This window comes from Chiroxiphia lanceolata, chromosome 6 (assembly GCF_009829145.1).
Source record: "Chiroxiphia lanceolata isolate bChiLan1 chromosome 6, bChiLan1.pri, whole genome shotgun sequence".
Taxonomy (NCBI): Eukaryota; Metazoa; Chordata; class Aves; order Passeriformes; family Pipridae; genus Chiroxiphia; species Chiroxiphia lanceolata.
In genome coordinates this window covers 35767787-35788542 of record NC_045642.1, presented here as the reverse complement: position 1 = coordinate 35788542, position 20756 = coordinate 35767787, and the positions used below count along the sequence as shown (strand labels likewise).

General features: G+C 37.6%; 1 protein-coding gene across 4 annotated transcripts in view; it reads left to right on the top strand.

Moving 5' to 3' along the window:
* The first annotated feature begins 1013 nt into the window (after nucleotides 1-1013).
* NOVA1 (NOVA alternative splicing regulator 1) overlaps nucleotides 1014-20756 on the top strand; it is a 143124-nt gene continuing 123381 nt past the window's right edge. For 2 of the 4 annotated variants that reach the window (XM_032692029.1, XM_032692028.1), the window contains exons 1-2: nucleotides 1014-1485; nucleotides 3349-3492. In XM_032692029.1, the coding sequence (XP_032547920.1) occupies nucleotides 1350-1485; nucleotides 3349-3492 (280 nt within the window). In that variant the 5' untranslated portion in view covers nucleotides 1014-1349. Of the gene's footprint in view, nucleotides 1486-3348; nucleotides 3493-20756 lie in introns of those variants that run through there. The other 2 variants (XM_032692030.1, XM_032692031.1) reach the window with 2 other exon arrangements.

Sequence of the window (20756 nt, the reverse complement as noted above, 5' to 3'; positions counted from 1 at the left end):
AGCGCTGTCCCCCGCCCGTCCCCCTCGGCGGCCGGCGGGGATGGACGGGCGAACGGATGGACGGAGGGCTGCAGCCACACCGGCCGTGTCGCGTCGCGCAAGTGGTGCAGCCAGCCCCGGCGAGGACGTGTCACCGCTATCCCACCGCCTCCACGAGCAATCTCGGCCGTCCTCCCACGCAGCTGCGGGCCTGCGAGGCGCAGCGTGTAACCCAGGTGACGCCGCATCACGGCGGGGACCCTCCCGGGGCAGGAGCCAGCCCCCACACACACCCGCCCCGCCGCCGCCCCCGCCGCAGAGGTTAAAGCACACAGCGGCTCCTCCACTCGCGTCCTGGAATTGGCGATGAGCTCCAATCCCAGCCTCGCTCTCTTTTGTTCCCATTGGTCGGATCTCCCGCCTGTCTTCACAGAAAGCCCCGCCCTTCTTTTTATCGCACACACACATACATATACACCTCCCTCCATCGCCCCCCCCTTCCCCACCCGCCTGCCCTCGGACACCCCCGTCTTTCCACCCCCTCCCACGGTTCTAACCTCTCCTGCCTTTCGGGTTTCTGCGGTGCAGCAGAGGGTGGTGACCCCAGCCCCCGGCCAGCCAGCCGCCCCCGGTGTTGGGGCGAGAGCGGAGCAGCGCCGCACCATAGCGGCAGCGATCCCCCTCTCCACCCCCGTGCCCGACAGTGAAGGAGCGGGAGCGGCGGGCAGCTGAGCCGCAGAGTCAGGCGCGGCACTAGGGCGGGCAGGGGCGGAAGGGGGCTCAGAAACAGCGTGAATCATCTCCCACTCTCTCCCTCGCCCACCATTTACACCGCTCGCTCCCTCCTTCTCACCCTCCCTCCTTCCTTCCCTCCCTCCCTCCCTTCCCGCCGATTCAGTCTCACTCGTTCTCTCTCCCCTCCTCTCCCACTCACTCTCTCCCCTCCTCTCCTCTCCCACTTACTCTGTCCTCTCCTCCTCCTGTCTCACTCTTTTCACTCCTTCCCCTCCTCCTCTCCTCTCCCCCATTCTCTTCCCCCTCGCCCCCCTTGTTCCCCTGTTTCCCTTCTCCTCATCTCCTCCTGACACTGCACTGCAGCTGCTCCTCCAGCCCAGTCCTGCCCCCTTCCCTCCCTCCTTTCCCTTCCCTCCCCCCGGGTGCCAGATAAACAAGGCGCGCAGCATCCTCGACAATCCCGATCTTAGCTCTACATTTTCGAAAAGGACAAGAGAACGGGACGAGCCCCCTCCCCTCCTCCTCCTCCCCCTTCCTCCTTCTCCTCCTCCTCCTCCTCCTCCTCCTCCCCCCTTCCCTCCCTGCCCCCCCACCACAGAAGGGAAGAGACTATTCTCCTCCGAGCAGCAGCAAACATGATGGCGGCAGCTCCCATCCAGCAGAACGGGACCCACACCGGGGTTCCCATAGACCTGGACCCGCCGGACTCCCGGAAAAGACCACTTGAAGCCCCCCCTGAAGCCGGCAGCACCAAAAGGACCAACACGGGCGGTGGGTATATCCTCTGTCACCTCCCTCCCCACCCCCCCCAACCCACCCACCTCTTCGCTTTCCTACCTGCCTGCCCGCCCGCCTCTCCTTCACCCCCCTCCAAAAGATTCCCATTTCTCTAATGTTATCATTCATCAAAATGGCGTCGGTTTTCAGCATCTACTAGTCTTTTTATTTAATATCCACGCTGGGGCTGCACAGCCGTGACCCTACGGAGGCGAGGAGGGAGCACAAGGGACTCCCGCAGCACAGCTATCTCCCTCGCCCCTTTAACGATGGGCGAAAATAAAGGGCAGCCGGAGGGAGACGGTAAACGCTCTTCCCTCCTTCCACATCTTCGGGGTCGCAAGTTGAATTTCAGCCTTGTCGTGCGTTTTCCTCCTCCTTGGCCTCACTTCCATTGTCAGCGCGTACACGGCGTGTGTTTGCAGTGCCGAGCCGGGGGCGAGGGCTGGCTGGTGGCAGGGGGAGTCGCCCCTCGGCTGCGGGGACTCTAGTTAACATCCTGCTCTTCCTGGAGGAGATGAGTTATAACGGGACCAGCATCTCCTTTATCCGTTTGCACTGGAGTCGTCATAACAATGCACAGAGGCAGAGGTGAATTTATTTGCCCCATGTTGAGAGCAGCGCTCCGACTGTACATAATGCATGGTTCCCCAGCTGTGGTAATACGGGTGGGCACCACTGTCACACACAGGCACTTCTTGAGACGCTTATAGTCTCAGAGAAGAGAAGGTGAACTGAGATCGTTACCTCTGCTTAGGGGTAAAAAAAACCCCGCAGCTTCATGAAGCAGGTTTCATGATATTTTAATATCCATGCCAATGGGATCTTGCCTTAATTACTGAGGATAGCCCAAATCTGGGAAACCAGTGTACCCTTATTGCCTTGCACTTCTTCAGAACCAGTTACAGAAAGGTCCTCAGACTTCAGCGTAGCTGGATTTAGCAGTGTGGTGAGGGCACTGACAATTGTGCAGTTTCCAAATCAGACTGGGAATCCTTTTTTTTTTCTCCCCTCCATTCATTCTATATATTTTTTTCCTGTTTCGATTGTGTGCTTTAACGCTAGTGGTGGGTAGAGGACTGGCATTGTCTATGTTGTCACCTTTTAAGTGTATTTAAAATAAGTGACTTAGGGTTTTGATCAATTGGGAAAAATTCTTCTTAGTGTCCTTTAATTAATGAGCTTAAAAGAGATCATTGTCTCTTAAGAAGTGCTAAAGGAATACATCAGGATTACTTAGGCAAGTGATTCCATCCACACCATGTTGAGTTGTTTTCTTGGCAGTGGCTGAAATGCTTGGAATAAAACCCCACATTTTGGGTGGGTTATTTGGTAGCAGAGTAGTCGTTTTGCTCACTTAAGAAGAATACAGGCAATAGCTAATTGCTGTTCTCATGTGTTTGCTAATGACAAACAAATAGCTCATTAGAATTTACAATTCGTTCCTTTTTGGTTTTGTCATTTCTTTTGCAGCATTTTCAAGGAAGGTTGTAGTTGTCAGTAGCCACGTTCTCGTGCAGGGCTTTATTTTTTTTTAAGGGGTCTGATCATTTCTGCATGCTGTGGTTACCATTGGAAAAAATCAATCTTTGATGTATAATATGAATTTTATTCTCATTCTTTTACTGAATTAAGGAACCTATGTGTGTTCTTTATTTTGCTTAGAATAAATGTAGATATTTTAAAATGTCAAAGGCACAGTCTAAACATGTCTTGTAGAATGACGCAACTGGTTAGATGTAAATGCATGAATTAGTGGAGGAGTTTAACGACGTAACCTTTTGTTTATTTGTGGGTCTGGGGAGAAAAAATGAGAATTTATAAGCCATATTAACATTGCATATCTCAATTTTTCAGAGGATGGCCAGTATTTTCTAAAGGTCCTCATACCTAGTTATGCTGCTGGATCTATAATTGGGAAGGGAGGACAGACAATTGTTCAGTTGCAGAAAGAGACTGGGGCCACCATCAAGTTGTCTAAATCCAAAGATTTTTACCCAGGTAGGTGAAAAATTAGCCAATTCTTTATTTTCAAGTCCCAAGGGACATACGTACGTCAGTGTGTTTCATATATTGACAACTAGGCTTCCAGTGCAGCAGGAAGCATTATGTCTCACAAAAGTATACTATGAAGTGCAACAGTGAATATAAATGTTCTGTCTGTTTTGGTGTATGGAATGGGCACTAACTGCTTAAAACAAGTTTAAAGATGTTTACAATGTTTCTGTGAAAGATTAATTAACAGTGATTGCTTTATTTTTTATTAAAAAAAAAATAAAAATCTAGCTTTAAGGAACCACTGTGACAGGTGGTGTAAAAAAAATTGTTCGTTTGAAGTTTCCAGACATTAGAATGACAAATAAACTAGAATGAGTAAAAATAAGAGACCGCTTAGTAAAGAATGGGCCATTTACTTTAAATCCATTATGTACCTTCTTTCTTCTTCACTGCTTTGTTCACTGGCTCTGGAGTGAAGTAAAGAGGACAAGTGCCGCTCTTTAGATATTCCTTATGTTATGTTTATCATGGTGGTGGAAGAAAACTCTGTTATAAAAGTGAAGTGCTTTAGATGAATAAAGAAATTAGCATTTTATAGTAGCTGTATTAATGCACAAGAAAAGTTTTTTTAGTATTTGAGTATTACAGCAATAAATACCTGAATTGGTATTTCTCCTTTATATGATTTCTGAAAATGGAGTCTTACATATAATGATAGACAAGATTTAACTTCTGTAGTTGATTAATCTTTTTTTCCCTAATATGAACAAATTAGTATTCTTTAATTGAACTTTGTTCTAGAGGACTTTTAAAAAACTGATGCAAAATAATAACATAGCTGACACTTCTGTGTTTTGATTTTGTTGTTTTGAAGAGTAACTGGTGATTTGGAATTGAGTTGAGCTGTTGGAATTGAGTCAGCTGTTACTGACTTTTTCTCTGTTGGAAAAATAAGAACTGCTTTGCATTTGATCTACTTTAAAAAGATGACTGAATTCTGCAAAATAGTGGAGGCAGTTGGTATGGATGTAAACAGAACACTAACATTGGAGCATTTAGCATCCCTGCCCTCTAACTTTAGTGTCAGGCAGAAGTAGATAATATTTTATTAATGAAGAGATTTTGATCTATTTACAAAGATGATTGTTAATGTGGAAATTTTAATGCACCTGTTTTACGTCTCCTTAATGAATGTAGTTTGTAATACTTAAATGTCAGAGGTTGAAGTGATGCATGTAGATTTTTTTTTTTTCCTGTTGAAAGTTACAGCTTATGAAGGGTGCTCGTTTCCTTTGAGGTCTTGTTTACTTTTTTTAAAAAAAAGCTCGGAAAAATGATCCTTTGTTTTGAAAGGTATGTTAGGGTGGAAAAAATCAATGTGGAATTGTGAAAACTCTAGGAAGAAATTAAAGCATTCTAAAGAGCCTGATTGCAGAATTAATAACATAATCTGGGTAAAGAGCTGCAATAGTAAATTAAATTCACTATCAATAGATGAAAATGAAATGGATTTTTTGCATTATACATGAGGGGGTATCAGATATGCAAAGATGTTACAGAAAATTGGTGTTTATGAAGAATATTCCAAATACCAAATTACAAGCCTTTTCATTTTACTACAGTTTATTTACACTCACTTGGAAAGGACGCTCCAAAGATTAGATCCTTTGTTCAGTGCTCTAGTATAGTTCTTTTGTTTTCTGATTAAATCAGAATTACTTTATTTTTTTTTTGGTGTGTGTAGGAAATTGTAAAGATAAAACAGTAGTAGCAGAAGAACCTTTGAAAAGTAAAAATTAGCAAACTAGAATAACATGAGAAAAACATTTGTGACATATTTTCCCTTAAAATCAGTAGCAATAATATAAAAAATTAGGGATGGGAGGCTCAAGCATTTTCACGCTAACAGGTGCACATGAAGTTCCAGTTTGACTTCATGCAGTTTGCCTTGAATTTGCAGCTACGTTGTGTCATATAGAAAGTGTTTTAAGGAAGCTGGTGACTGATACCTGCTGAAGCATAGAACAGGGATGGGAAATGGATTCCAGCATGGCTAGCTCTTCTTAATCTTTCTGTTTGCGTCTGACCACCAGCCCATGGAATTTTGGGAGGTCCTGGCATTCCCTGAGCTGATGGCTTTTGGGTTTCTTCCAGCCTCTCTTGCTCATATAGCATTAGGGAATACAAACCTTGTGAAAGAGCTAAAATGAAGATACGGTTTATTTTTCTTACAAAGTTTCTTAAACAATTATTCTGTTTTCCTATAGGTGCTACTTAGTCCTTATCCCTGCTTGTGATTACAAATGTTTTTAATGTATATTTTGCTATTAAGTGTTCTGGTGTTGAAGCTTCTGTGAAACACTTCTGTATTTCCAAAAAGTTTTAGAAAAGTAAGTTCCTGTTTGGAAAGGAGGAAGTTGGTTATAACACAGAAATTACAAATAGTTCCCATGATCTAATAGTGTTTTTTCTTTCCCTCTGTGATATAGGACTTCAGTATGCAGACTGATTTCTGTTGGAATTATTTTTGTGCGTCAAAAGGTGACATAATTACTGAAGAATTATATGGCAGCTCTAATTAAAGGAAATTAAAGGAAAAACAGCTTTGCACTGTACATTTTAGTTTACAAAATAGGAAGCAGTATAAAAATATGTTACTGTCCACTGCAGTCTTATTTTTTGAGTACACAATTTATTGTTCTCTTTTCAGGTTACCCGCTGACTTTCTCTAATTGTCTGGACTCCTGCAATTTGACTTTGAATATTGTGTCTAGATTATCCCTGATTCTTTACTGTTCAGGCTTGTCCCCCAAGATTAACATAAATGAAATTAAAATGTCAAATTATACCCTACTTTTATACTAAACGGTATTGATCCTTTTTGTAGAGAAATACAGTGTGTATTGACTAGTAGGTTTTGGTCCAAAATTTGAATACAGATTTAGCCAACTGCATAAAGAAAGTGGCTATTCTGTGAAGCTATTTTAATGTATGGTTTTGTTTTGAATAATATCAAAAGGATTATTTCTGTTGTATGAAGCTGTCATTGTCTTATCTGTTTCTCCATTCTGCATTATAGTGACCGCCGGACTGAAAACTACTTGGGACATATGTATATTTTCCATTGCGAGCGCTGGCACACACTCTCGCTTTCTTTCTCCCCTGCGCGCTCTCACTCCACGTTCCTGCCCCAGTCTCTCCCATATGCACACACATGCACAAAATTGTTGCATCGCATCATGTTGTTTATTTTGCAACAGGATCTTGCCTGGTCTGAACTTGGTGCTTGAGTGAATTTGAGCTTGGTCAGTGTTTTTCAATTTATTGGAATATGAAGCCATACTTGTACTGAAATTAGATCATATCAAGAACAGAGATGAATAAAAGCATAATTAAATGGGGATAAGTTTTTACCGCTTTTAACAGTATATTAACTGTGTTGTTCTTATAGCAGATTTCTAATCAGTAGTGATATAAATGTTGGAAGAATATAAAAGTTGTGAGTTTCCTCTCTCACCTTATGTAGAGAGTGTGTGAAATGTTGTGTGGCTATGTTGTGCTTGTGACTTGTATTTGAGATGTTTTCTGTTTAAATATCAGATTTTTTTAAAACAGTCATGCGTTGAGATAGTCTAGGTAATCTTTGTGCCCAGTGCCTTTCTGAAAAGTCTCCTATTCTGACTTTTAAAAACCTTTCAAACACATTGAATGTGTAAGTAACAACTTTACAGGAATTTATAATTAATAAGCTTATAGCTTCATTACTCTTATAAACTACTAGGAAAGAAAAAGGAATCATATATCAAGCTTGGTTCACCATTATTATTTCCTTTATATAATAAAGAGATTGTCATGTTAATTTATAACTTTAAAAAATAACAGTCTAGTAGGGAAAAGAACTTTTTAAAAATCAACACTTGAAATAATGTTGAGGTGAAATACTGGGTTTTTTTCAGCTAGGGAAGAGAAAAGAGTAGTGGAGTTAGAAGTGAGCATTGGCTTTAGTTATTAGCTGTCTGTTGTCATGGTTCCTTGAAGGGGTTTGTCGTACATCAATAAATGCATCTCATTTTTGTTCTTGATGTTTCTATTTTTTTTTCCGAAGTGTTGACATTAGCTATTTGTAGACTACATAAGTATGTGTCTAAGATTTTCAGATTCTGCTGTAGACATTTACTTATGTGAGTAACTTCAGGGATAATGGCCCTGAGGAAATTACTAAATAGTGAGTAGAGATTTCAGAGGTGGAATCTAGAGCTGTGTAGATTTGTAAAGTAATCACTGATCCTTGTGCTAGTTTAAAAAAAAAAAGAGACCAACCACCAAAAACTCCCATGTGTTGATTGCCAGCTGTTCAGAGAGATAATTCTCAGTTGGACAGTTGTCTGTTGCCTGGTTACTGGAACAGAATAAAAAAAGTTAGCTTGTTAGCCAGCAGATCCTTAGTATTTTACATTTAAAAGGAAGCTGAAATTGAATATGTAACTTGGTAGGATCTCGAGATTGTTACATATCTAACTTGCCCAGTGTGCTATCACTTAGCAGTTTCTCATTTGGTAGGCTTAGAGAAATTTTGAGGAGAAGTTCAAGTTGAAATTTTGCACGTACTTTTTTTCTGCATGTAGGGACTTAGTCATGTTAATGAGTGAATCAACTTTGACATAGTAAATGGCTTTTGTTTGCAAGGAAATGCTGTGTCTTTGTCTTGTACAGAAAGGTTTATAACAACTTGTGACAGATTTGGAATGGTTAGTCTAACTTTAATAAATGATACAGACTAACTTGGTTGGCAAAATAAAGAAGAGAGTGAGTACAGCTGTTATGATGGAAATGCCATATTTAAGTTTTCAACATTTAATTGTGATGGCTTTTACCTGGGTTAGAATACAATTGAAACCCAAATTCTTTTCAGTAGTTTAGAAAGTTTATGTAGATGAAGGTGTTCTTATTAACAGTATTGGTTTTTTGATAAAATCAGGATTTCTGTAAGCAATTTTTCATTTAACAAAAATTAAATAAGATTTTAATTTTCCACTTTCGTGAAGTTTGAAAGTTCCATACAATACTTCAGTGGTATTTTTCAGATAAATCTGAGTTTTAATGGACCTCTGACAGAGCATTGTCTTGGAGCTAATATTTTGAAAATATAAACAGGGAATGTCTGAATCTCTTAACTGTTTTTCTCTTCTTCCTTGTGCAGTAAACAAAACATGTGTTCCGTTTTCTTAATACATGCAACCTGTAACAAGGAATATCTTTTTCAAATACTCTTTGATCTTGTTTGTTCTTTAGTTAATTGCATTAACTTAGATATTGTCCTCAGTAGTTGACCACAGAATTTATTTTGTCAGTGATCAGTAAATTTTTGGCCAGGGAAAAAAACATTGGATTTAGTGAATTTGTCAGACTGGCTTTTAGAAATGGAGCATAGAGGGCTTCGGGAGGAGGGCTTGTGCCTGATTACGGTCTCATTTTTGTCTTTGGACTCAGCTCTAGCATATACTTAGCAACAACTATAAGGATTTGACTGGCACACATCTCTGAGACTCATCGTTGCATCCCACAGCAGGTGCAGTCAGCTTTGCAGTCCATCTTAGAGAGGTTAGTTTGTTTTTTAACATTTATCAGTAGGCCAGTGGGAGTTAATGACTTGGTGAGGAGTACGGTAGTTGTCAGTTGTCCGGTGTTGGAATGCTGCAGGTAATTGGGCTGGACTGGTGAGAGCTGTGGCAGTGTGCTTCTCACGTTGCACTGCAGCTGCTGTTGATCTTAATTATTCTGACCCTCAGAGCCTGCAGTGTCATGGTATAAAATGCAATATATATTAGAAACTGGAAGGCTGCTTTTCTGACTGTTACTGATGGCCATGTTTCTAGGTAGGCCTTTTGGTTTTCTAATTGGATTTGTTTGACACCAGCATAAAATTCTTAATGTACTTCAATCTAAAACTGTAATATATTATACTTGTTTATCAAATCTATCTGTGGAGTAATGAAGCTGATAAACATGTTTTTGAAATGTCACCATTATAATGGACTCAGCAAAAATATTTGTGTTTGTTCTGACAACAAACACAATTGTCTGTAAATGAAAAGACATTGTGTCTGGTATGAATTTCTGGTGTTGTAGTATGTTCTGTAGTGGGGAATATTTGGTGCTTGTTCTGTCTAGCTTGGTCTTGTGGTTCTTTTAAGGATTTCTAGTAACATGGAAACACGTAAAATTGGAATTTGGTATTTAGCACATGGAATAAATTAGTGTGCTGTGCATGTGAGAGGCTATTAATTTACTGTAGAAATACTACCGTCTTTATTCTGACTGCATGACATGACTTTAGGAACCTATCATGTTCCTTACATTCACCCTGGTATTCAGGGCCATTTTATATTCCCAAAGGAAATATCAAACTGTACTTTAACCCAGAGATCTTGAGTTACATTACAGACTTGTATAGCTCTATTCCATCCTATTTTTGTTTTGATTTTAGGGGTATCTGCATCCCAATTTGTGATTACACATAGCATTATAAAGATTAACTACATTTCTCTGTTTTTAAATTAAAATACAAGCAAGGATTGTCAGAATCCTCTGCTTTAAATTTTCCCTATATTTGATAGACACACTAAATATTTTAATACATAATAAAATGACAACTATATAAATTCCCATCCTCCCATATTAACTTGTTTTCACTTTAACGTATTTGATAATTAATTATAGTTGAATCTGGTTGAGGATTAGGTGTGCTGTTCTTGGTCATAGCCAAGCATTGAAATTCCTTTGCAAGAACTTAACTGATCTGATTGAAATGTCAGTTTAAGGCAGTCTTTGGAGACCCGTTTATGGAAGTCAGCTCCCAGCTGTACAATGCTAACATGCTTTTGTAACCTTTGAGTATGAATTTATCACTCTTTGCTTGAGCTCCTTATTGTTCTTTTTGACTTCTGAATTGTAGTAAATTTTTTGTAAGGTTTAAGTGCTTTGCATAATTGGGGGACAAAATTAAGTCTCATTTGTGGAAGGCTAGATGTAGCTGTTGTAAATAACTAGCTATGTGACCAGAGAGCACTTGAAAGAACAGTGTATTTGGGACCACGTTTGAAGTTAAACCTTGGTGATACGATTGACCTGGGGTCAGATGCCTTATAAGTGAGGAAGAGATACCCTTGTCAACTTATGTATATGAAAGGGTTATGTGACATTAGCATTTGTTGGATATAAAGAAGCATGAATCTCAGAAAAAATTTCATATTTACCTGGTCTTGTAGGTTTTGATTGTGAAAAGACTAAACAGCTGTTTTTCATCATTGATCTCTCACTGCATCCTGCAGGGCCTGTCATCTCAGCATTGACAGGATCAGATGAAAAATACAATCGATGTGTTGACATTTTTTTGAGAATCACTCAGGTAAGATTACTTGTTATACAGAACTACAGTGAAATTCATGGCTGCTGCTAATGTTTCACCAGTTGGAGCCTTTGCATTCTCAATCATTAATTAAATTAGATACTGAGGTTCTCTGCATGTTCCCTTGTTTCTATTTTAAAAGCACTTTTTGTGCCTTGCTCAGTGCCATTTAACTCTCTTGTAATTTCCCACATAAAGAGCTTCACACATTTGTACTATTTTCCCCCACTTCATAGAGTGGCACCTGTTTGCTTGAATCAAGAACCATAGTGCACACCTCCAAAACTCTTGGAAGATTTGTATGTACTTTTTATTTTCAAGTAGTGACTTTAGTCCTCTTTAGATTCTTCATTGGCAATATGGGGAAGAAAATTCTCTGTAGAGAACCAGTTAGGCACAGTAGCAATTTATCATCTTCCTAGTGTGTTCTAAACTCTGGTTTTCAAATTGTACATGAAAAATTACAAATATTTAATGGAATATACAATGGTGGAGTCTTTCTTTTTATATCATAAGTTATTGAAAACATTTATATTAGGTCATGCACTGGAAAAGTAGGAAATGGCATGTGTCCATTAAGTCTGCTTTGTTGAGCATCCAGTGTGCTTATGAAATTAAACCTATATCAGAGTGTATTCCCAAAGAGTTGGGCTGTGAAATGTCATGGCTATGAGGGAGGCGGGAGGAAAGACCAGTTGGGCCATATGCCAAAGTTGGAGCTTGATCTAACAGAGGTTTACGTTTTGTCTCCATCTGGTAGGAAATGCCAGAGTGCAGGTAGGGTAGTGTATAGTACTAGTAGTAGCAGCAGCAGCAATTCAGGTGCTGCCGCAGACACTGTTTTGGCAGCAGCATTGAGCTGGAGTTATAGAATATTTATGTTTTATTGTAATCTGGCAGTCTACCAACAATTTTCCTGACGAACACCAAAAAAAAAAAAAAAGAAAAGGGAATAGGTAGGTTTTTAGTAGTTTCTTGACCTGGATTTGAAGAAAACTGTGGAACAAGAGAGGCTCTTCCGGCATTCTGTCTGTGCTGATTTTTCAAAGGTCTGCAATGAAATGCTGCTGCTGGATGTCTTAAAGCTTTATAAAAACGATTTGTTGCAAGTGTTAGATGTAGAACATGTATGGGGTTTGTTTTCTGCCTTGCATGTGTGTGCACACTTCATTTTTTGTATGTCTTCTACTTACTGTATTAGATGAACACTTGGCGACTCTGTCAATCTAAAGTAAAATTTGTCTTTCCCAGGAACTCTCTATGACTATATCACTTCCTAACTTCTAAGTCTTTTACTGTATAGCGCAGCACACCAAAGTCTGCCAGTTTTTGTTAAGATTGCTCTTCATCAAGCAGCATATAATTTCCAGCATAGTGAAATGTTAAAAAAAAAAAAAAAAAGTGTTAACTGTAATTACAAAGATTCTTTTTCAGGGATATAAGTTTGGGTTTTTTGTGATTTTATTTATGGTGGTGATGCCAAGTGCTCATCTAGTATTTGCACTACTTTTAACAATAATAAAGTATGTACTTTATAATTTTATAAACTGTGTAGTTCTGTATGGATCTACATCTATGACTTCAACATAGTACATTAGATGAGTAAATTTTTTTTGATTCCTTGATCCCAAATAACTAGAAAAACAGTTCTTTCCCTAAATAGGTAGGATTTAGAAGGAAAACATTTGTTCCTCAGATTTTAAAGTCAAAGCACTAAAAAATACTTCTCATTGTTTGGAGAAATCTGTGTGTAATTGGTAGTCTCAGAAATTGAGTCTTGTGTGCTCTTGACGAGAAAATCAATTAAATGGGCAACTATATTTGTCTACCTTTAGGTTTCCTGTACCTTTGAAAAACAAAAATGCCTCAGTATATGCAAATGTTTTATAACCCTCTAGTCTAAGAGACTGGAGTAAATAGTGGTAGCAAGGTCAGTGTTTGAACTAAATAGTATATTTTTAACTAGGTAATTTTTTATTTCAGGTTTTTTTAATGGTATTAGTTGATAATTACAAGATTCTCCTGCTTCTATATTACCTTTTCAAATGGCTCATGTGTTTGATAGTACCTACTGTTTAGAAAAATTGTGAGTTTTGATGTTCAGAAGTAGTTCAGTTCTGTCCTTCACAGTTTATTAGCTTAGAACTTTCTGATTTCAGTGGTGCAGACATGAGAAGGACACCAAATTTAGTCACCCATAACTGTAAAATAAGTACCTTTTTGTTTCCCTTCTCCAACATGCATGTGCTCAGAATGAGGAAAAATAAACTTCTCATTTTTTATTCACTTTTTTGTCCTTTTTCAAGGGAATAATATGACTTGTGAAAGACTACCACTCTTTTAGTGTTGACTAGTCCAGGAACTTATGAAGTTTCATCTTGTGCAAAAATTCTTTGTGTGTTTTGTTTTGTAAAGAAGTCTCTGCTTGTAAATTTTGGCAGCTTTGTACTGGTTGTCTGAAGATTTTATTATTTATTTGTCTTTAAGAGTTTGGCTATATAGTGGGTTGGCTAGTTCTGATTTGAGTGTGTTGTTTCTTCCAATGCAAAATTTCAGAAGTGACAGGTTGCAGTATTTCAGCTGCAATTATACTTGATGAACGTTTCCTAAAAATATGTAGATAGTTAAATGGTCTCCTAAGATAATGCAAGGATTTTTTTTTCTGTGATATGTTAATGGATAGGAATTCAGAATAGGTGATCTTAATGCTTTTGGTACTAATAAACCAGGAAATGTCTTAATTTGGATGCATTTTCCCTGTTAAAGATTCTAAAAAAGCATACAGGGGTTTGGTGTAAATTAGTATATATTTGTAGGACTGGTTTTGTGTTACAAGGTTTTCATATTGTCAGGTATGCTTACTTGGGAGGTACAGATAAGCTGATAATGGTCATGGGATATTTGAGTGTGCTTAAAACTAAAAGTATTTCAGGAACTAATATAAATTTCGTATTTGTAGAATGACCTAGGTCTAGAAATGCTGCAATGTTGCAATGCTGATTTGGAGGAAATAGTACTATTAGTAATTATCTACTGAATTATAATGCAGTTTATTGGCAAACCAAAGGAGAAGTGATCCCAGTTTGAAAAGACACAGATGTTGTGTGTATCTCTAAATATCCGGGAATCCTTTTGAGTAAGTCTCTATGTAGAGGAAAAGACCAATATACCTTAGGAAATTTGAGAACACTTTTTCTCTCTGTACTGAATAATTTTTAAAGTTTCACTCTGCTTTAAGCAGGTTTGGTTGTGTTAATCCCTTTAGAGTGCAGTAGTTTTCACATAGCATTTAATTGCTGAATTCTAAGGGGATTATCACTTCCTCCATTTTTTTTCCTTTGCTCAAAAGCAAAAGATGGTTTTTGTATTGGATTCCCATATTTCTCCTAGGTAGAAATAACTTGTGTCATCTGCTTCAAAGTGTGGGATGTCCCCTACGTTTTAATTTTTCCTGTGGGGAAATATAGGAATCTTGCTGGACAGGCCATGTTTACAAGTGCTGAAGATAGTTATAAAAATATATTTAACCAAAAAAATACTATATTTGTGCTACTTATTTGGGAAAAAAGGCCAGTGATTCAGTCTGAACAAATGTTTAACTTTAATTTGTAGTTTTTAAGTTGTTTTTAGAACCTGAAGTTTTTGCTGATACAAATCTTTAAATTATAAATCTCAGTAGTAGCTTAGCATGTCTAACTTCTGGAAAATGAATAGTTTATTTCATAAGCAGTTTAACATGGATCTTTTGTGCTTCCATGTTTATACTTGCTGTTCAGAATAGGAACTCTGCTAGTAAAATATAGTCATCACTGATGACTTCAAATAAGCAAAACTTCCAGTTTTTAGACATGGTGAAAATGTTTGGATTCAAGGAAGCAATCAAAACCTGAAATGAATTTTTTCCCATTCTTTATGTTGTTTAAGGTCAAATATTCCACTAGAGGTGAGCATTTCTCCAGTTCTCCAGATTCTTAATATATGCAGTGAGATACAATTCTTCTATCTTTCCACTACTGATGTTCTATTACCTTCAGCAAAAACAAATACAAATTCTTTCTTGCCTCTTAAGCATAAGGAGTGAAAATGATAATTTCTTTCCATTTTGCCACTGCCTCCCATATCAGTGAGTGGAGACACTTGTACAAAGGCAGTAAAATTATCAGCAGTTTCTGTATACAACCATTAAATTCAGGTAAGTACTGAATTTATGCAAGGTGGAATACACCTCCAGTCTACATAGTCCTGTACTAGTGTGTTTATTCATATGGATAGATCAATAGCAGTGTATATTAAAAACAAAAATTGTCTATGATTCTAATTTAGATCTTTTGTAGAAGACTTCTGTCTTTCTAGGGGTTTTCTTTCTTCTAGCAAAGGAATGGGATTTTCTTTGGTTTTTTTGCCTTTTTTTCCTGGTGCTTGTGTATGGTAGTTAACATTTACTACTACCTTTTCCTCTGAGAATGAATGTGTTCTCACATTTTCTAGCCTTGCAAATGATTGTAACTGAACTTTTCTCAGCTGGATAGAGCTGTTTGAGTCTGTATTTGGACGTATCTTTCTGTTTATATTCAATTGTATTATAGGGTGACTTTTCAATTATGAATAGATGTTTATCAAAAATAGATGTATTATACAGATTATCAGTATGAACTACATTATTTTAAAAGTTTCTTTCAAATTTTAATGCAGAAATGCAAACCTTTATTAACACCAAAAGCAGGTCAAGTGATAAAAACTTAGTATATATAATATTTTTTTGTAATTGTCTTATTCTTTATGCTTAAAACGTGGCCTGATTTTCTGATCTTTGTGTATAAATAGATTCAGATCTTTGTGATCTGCATCTTTATTTATAGACTGGCTTTTTAATATATTTGTAAATCTGTTCAGTAATTCCATGTAGGAAAACGCTGGCTTTTTGTTAGTGTATGCCAGTCTTGCTTAAAGGTCCATTTTAGAAGAGGAACACTAGATATAATCCAGCTTGTTACAAATCTTCTTCAAACTAAACATTTACTAGAATCTCCTTCTATTTGCAAATAATTGCTCTTGTTACAAGCAATAATTATTTTCTTTTGTTTTGATGCACTTGTTTGATTTTAGTTTTGAAAGAAATCAAAATTTATAAAGTATGAAACTGACTGAATTATCAAAAATTATCTAAACAATTACTAGGAAGTATTCTGTAAAGTTCTAATCTGAGGTGTTAAAAGGCATGGGTAAAATTTCTAAAAATAAATTCTTAGGATATATTTGCATTTCAGCTTAAAATAGTAATCATGAAGTTGAATTGTCCTATTTTCTTTTATTGTACATAAAATGTTTTGACTTAGAAGGGTTGTTTGGACTTTTTATTGGGGGGAAGACTGATGAAGTCTGTGCGGAAGAAATCAAATCTATTCTGCTTTTCACTAAGAAAAAAATGTTTAAATACTTTGAGTTTTCCTGTATTCCTGGTATTATAGTCATTTACACAAGCCTGTATTCTTTTAAAAATATTACTTTAATTCGTTTATTGAAAACAAAAATACAAAAGAGATTTTGGTTTATTGTTCAGATTCATATGCTTTTCAAATCATTTCAGCAAAAAAATTAAACATTATTTTTGCATGTATTCAATTCTGAGCTTAATACAAACCTGTTTTAAAGATAACTGCAAATTCAAGGATTGGATGCTCATTTTAAACCAGCAAAAAGTGAGGAGGCATTTCTTAATTAAACTCTTGTATATTTAAGTACTCTTATATTTATAATGTGATCTATGTTTTTTAGAGTTAGACAGTGTGTTCAAATGTATCTTGATATTATCTATTTTCTGTTGAAAAAAATTATCAAAAATACCACATACAATTTATGAGAACTAAGGGAGACAGGGAAAAATACATTTGGTGACTGAGTGGAATATCTCTACCTTTATTTTGTACTCTTGCACAAGAAACAAAAGTATTTGGAGTGGGCACTCCATAGTTATTTGTCTAGTGAAGTGTTAGCTGTTGGTACATTTTGATTTTATTGTCTAAAAATACATGGCCGTGTTTGAATTGAAAAAGGGGAGATTAAGATTATGTAACTTTTCATGGTAATTATATGTGAGCTCTTTGCTTATTTGCGGAAAGAAACATAAAAAAATCCCTCTGAACAGCTGAAGTGACACGAAGCACCAGCTGGGGAATCTGAAATCAAATATTTTGGGGCACAATTTGTACTAATCTGCAGTTAGAATGTATGATTCTGCAATAGTGATTGTTCTGAGTGAGGTTGAATTGCACATAAAGAAGGAACACAAGTGATGTCTGTCTTGACCGCAACTGATGTCTGTACACGTGCTATTTCACAGAATTTTTTAATTGCATGCAAAACTGGGAGAATGACTAACTTGATTGTTTTGTTTGTCCGTTGTCAGTTAAGGCTCAGTATGCCAATAGGTGAATTAATGACTTGAAAGGAAGAATAAAAATTGAAAATACCATCTTTCAGAAACATGAATATTTTAATAATAGGAATAGTAAAAGCATTTCTAAAACATCAGAGACTTATTCTTAGGTATTTCTTTTCTCTTTTTAATTTATTTCTTTTACTTGTGAGGTATTGCAGGTTAAAAATGCTGTATTGACCTACTGGTATTATAAAAAGATAACATTTTCTGTTTTCAGATAAAACTGCATTTTGACACATTGTTTAAAAACTAGAACAGTTCTGCATATGAAAACACAAACTGTGATAATTAGATAGTATGCCATATGTGGTAGTTTAAGTTGGCATATATCTCAAATGACATGTTTAATGTACTGTATTACTGGAATTAGTAATTTTACATCTGAGAGCTGTTAATTCTGTTATATTCCCTCTCATGAACCTGTAGGTAATGGTGGCAGGCCGTTTCCTTTGCAAAAGCCTACTTCTGGTAAATTAAAACAGGTATAAGCTGCTGCATTTTTAATGGAATCTTTGACTAGTGTATATTCCTCATGATATAAGTGTTTCTAACTACGTCAAAATTCTAAGACTTTTTTTAATAATGATACATTTGGTATGAAGGGATGGTCAAAATTTTTGCTATAATGAAGTGTCTGTAATGAAGAAAGAAGGAAGGTCTGTTTTTCCCATATAGCCTTTTTTTTTTTTTTTCTTCTCAGTGTAGAACTTCCCTTTCTTTTTATGTTATGGTAAAAAATATTGTCAATCCTAAGTGCTTGAGAATTATTAACAGTGGATAAAATCCTCACACCTGGCCTTTCCATACTGTGTAACACAATAGAAATCACTGGTCATACATGGCAGAAATATCAAGGGAGAAAAGCAAGACTTCTGAGTGCAACTGGGTATGCCTGAGATGGAGTTAAATTTTCTCTTTCATAGCAGCTTGTATGGTGCTAGGTTTTAGAGTTGTGACCAAAACGTGTTGACAATATACTCATGTTTTAACTGTTGCTGAACAGTGTTTGCACAGTGGCAAGACCTTCTCTGTTTCTGACTATGCCCCCTCAGTGGGCAGACTGGGTGTGCACAAGAAGTTGAGAGTGGTCACAGAGTGGTCACAACAAGGGGGATGACCTAAACTGTCTAAAGCTATTCCATTCCATATAATGCTGTTTTATGGGGTTTTATAATGCTGTTTATAATGGGGTTTTAGCCAGTGTTTTCTCAGAGAGTAGCTGGGAATGGTCTGCTCAGGGAAGTTTTCTGCATCACCTATTGGAATGATAGAATTATAGTTGGAAAATACGTTGAAGTCCAACCATCAGCCTATGTACCACCATCATACTCTCCATTAAAACCATGTCCCTAAGTGCCATAGCCACATGGCCACACAAGTTTTTTGAGCACTTCAAGGGATGGTGACTCCACCACTTCCCTGGGCAGCCTGTTCCAATGCTTTACAACCCTTTCTATGGAGGAATTTTTCCCAATACCTAATCTAAACCTCTCCTGGTACAACTTGAGGCCATTTTCTCTTGTCCTGTCACTTGTCACCTGTGAGAAGAAACTGATGTCCACCTCACTACAACTTCCTTTCAGGTAGTTGTAGAGAGCAATAAGGTCTTCTCTGAGCCTTTTCTTTTCCAGAAAGAAACAACCCCAGTACCATCGGCCATTTCCCATAAAACTTGTACTCCAGACCCTTCACCAGCTTTGCTGCCCTTCTTTGGACATGCTCCAGAACCTCAATGTCTTTCTTGTAGTGAGGGGCCCAAAACTGAACACGAGATTTGAGGTGTGGCCTCAGCAGTGCTGAGTACAGGGGATGATCACTGCTGGCCACCCTATTTCTGTTGCAAACCTCCACACCATTGGCCTTCTTGGCCACCTGTGCACACTGCACAGCAGCCCCAGATCCTTTTCTGCTGGGCGGCCTTTTTTGAGGCCTTTTATTTTACCTTCCTATTTCCCTTCACTTATTAAAATATTTTTAACTTGACTCATGACTTTTCTTGGTTTGCTGTTAATATTTTCTTCCCCCATTCTGCTGGGGAAGGGGCGCAAGTGAGTGAGCAGTTTTGTGGACTTATCTGCTATTCAGAGTGAGCCCACCACAGGGATTATTAATCTTTTTGTGATGTGTAAATATTTTGCTTTTCTAAAAATGTAGGGAGGGTGAGGGGCACACCCAAAACTTCACTCAATTTTGTCTTTATAAACTGGCAGACACTATCAAGAGTTAGAAAAATGAATTGAATTTACAGCTTTGGGTGCTGGTTTCTGTTTTCTCTTACAGAGGACTTTGTTACTGTGCTTTTAGGTCGAGTATATAAAAGAAACATAGTATAGAAGGTAATAGTGAGAGGTCTTTTGGGAACCAAATTGGAGTGAAATGTTAGAAAGCAGGTGTGAAAAGGGCCTCATGGATTAGAGACTTCATTTCTCTGCTGTCCTCTGACAAACCCATAAAATCTCATAATCATTATTCTTTTAATGCTTTCCACCTGTCCCAAAATTGAAGTGATACTGCCTGTTCCAAGCTTCTCCACAAGAGAAGTGAAACATTTTTACTCTCTGAAGAGATGTCCTAAATGAAACAGAATGAGAGTGACAAAGGAAAATGTACCCTATGAGCTCAGCGCCTGTTTGTATGAGACTATTCAAATAAGCTAGCAGTAAGGTAAGGCTTTTATAGTATAGCAAAGGGGACATTTATTTTTCATAAGATAAATGAAATATAGTTAATAAAAAGAACTGCTGTCCTTTTTTGACAGAACTATTAATGGAACATGATACTCGTGCAATCATCCTCTTGGGTCATTAAGTCCAATTCCATCTTATTACAGGTAGCTATCATTCATAACCCCAGTCTATGGAAGGCCTTTTTAAGACAAATAGGAACTTCTGAAATTGCACAGTTTCATTAGCACTGGAACTTGCTGCTCACTCAGTAGCCTTTATTTCTAAAAGTATGCATGCTTCCTTTCACCAAAAAAAAAAAAAAAAAAGTATTAAGCTAACTTTTTTTAGCTTTGAGAAGTTCTGATTTAAGAGTCAAGTGACTCTAGATGTGGTATCATATGAATATCTGATCAAGTTCATAAATTAGTGTACAAGGTGAAATCAATTTTGTTGGTAATTAAAACTATGTTGAAATTAAACGTGGCATTCTAGACAAGTTCACCATTTTCATTCATGTTCTGTATGCTCCTCAGCCAGTTTCCGACTGGTTTCCTTCTTTGGCTTTTTTTTTGGTTGATTAGTTGAGGTTTTTTAGGTTGGTTTGTTTGTTTGTTTGTTTGTTTTTAATCATAATAAAAAGTTGCAGACAGAAAAGGCAACCAATTGCCTACACCCTCCCCAGTCTAAACTGAAACAATGAAACTTAAAGTTGAGTAGTTGAAAGCCTTTAATTTCCTGTTGCTAATCTCTGTTG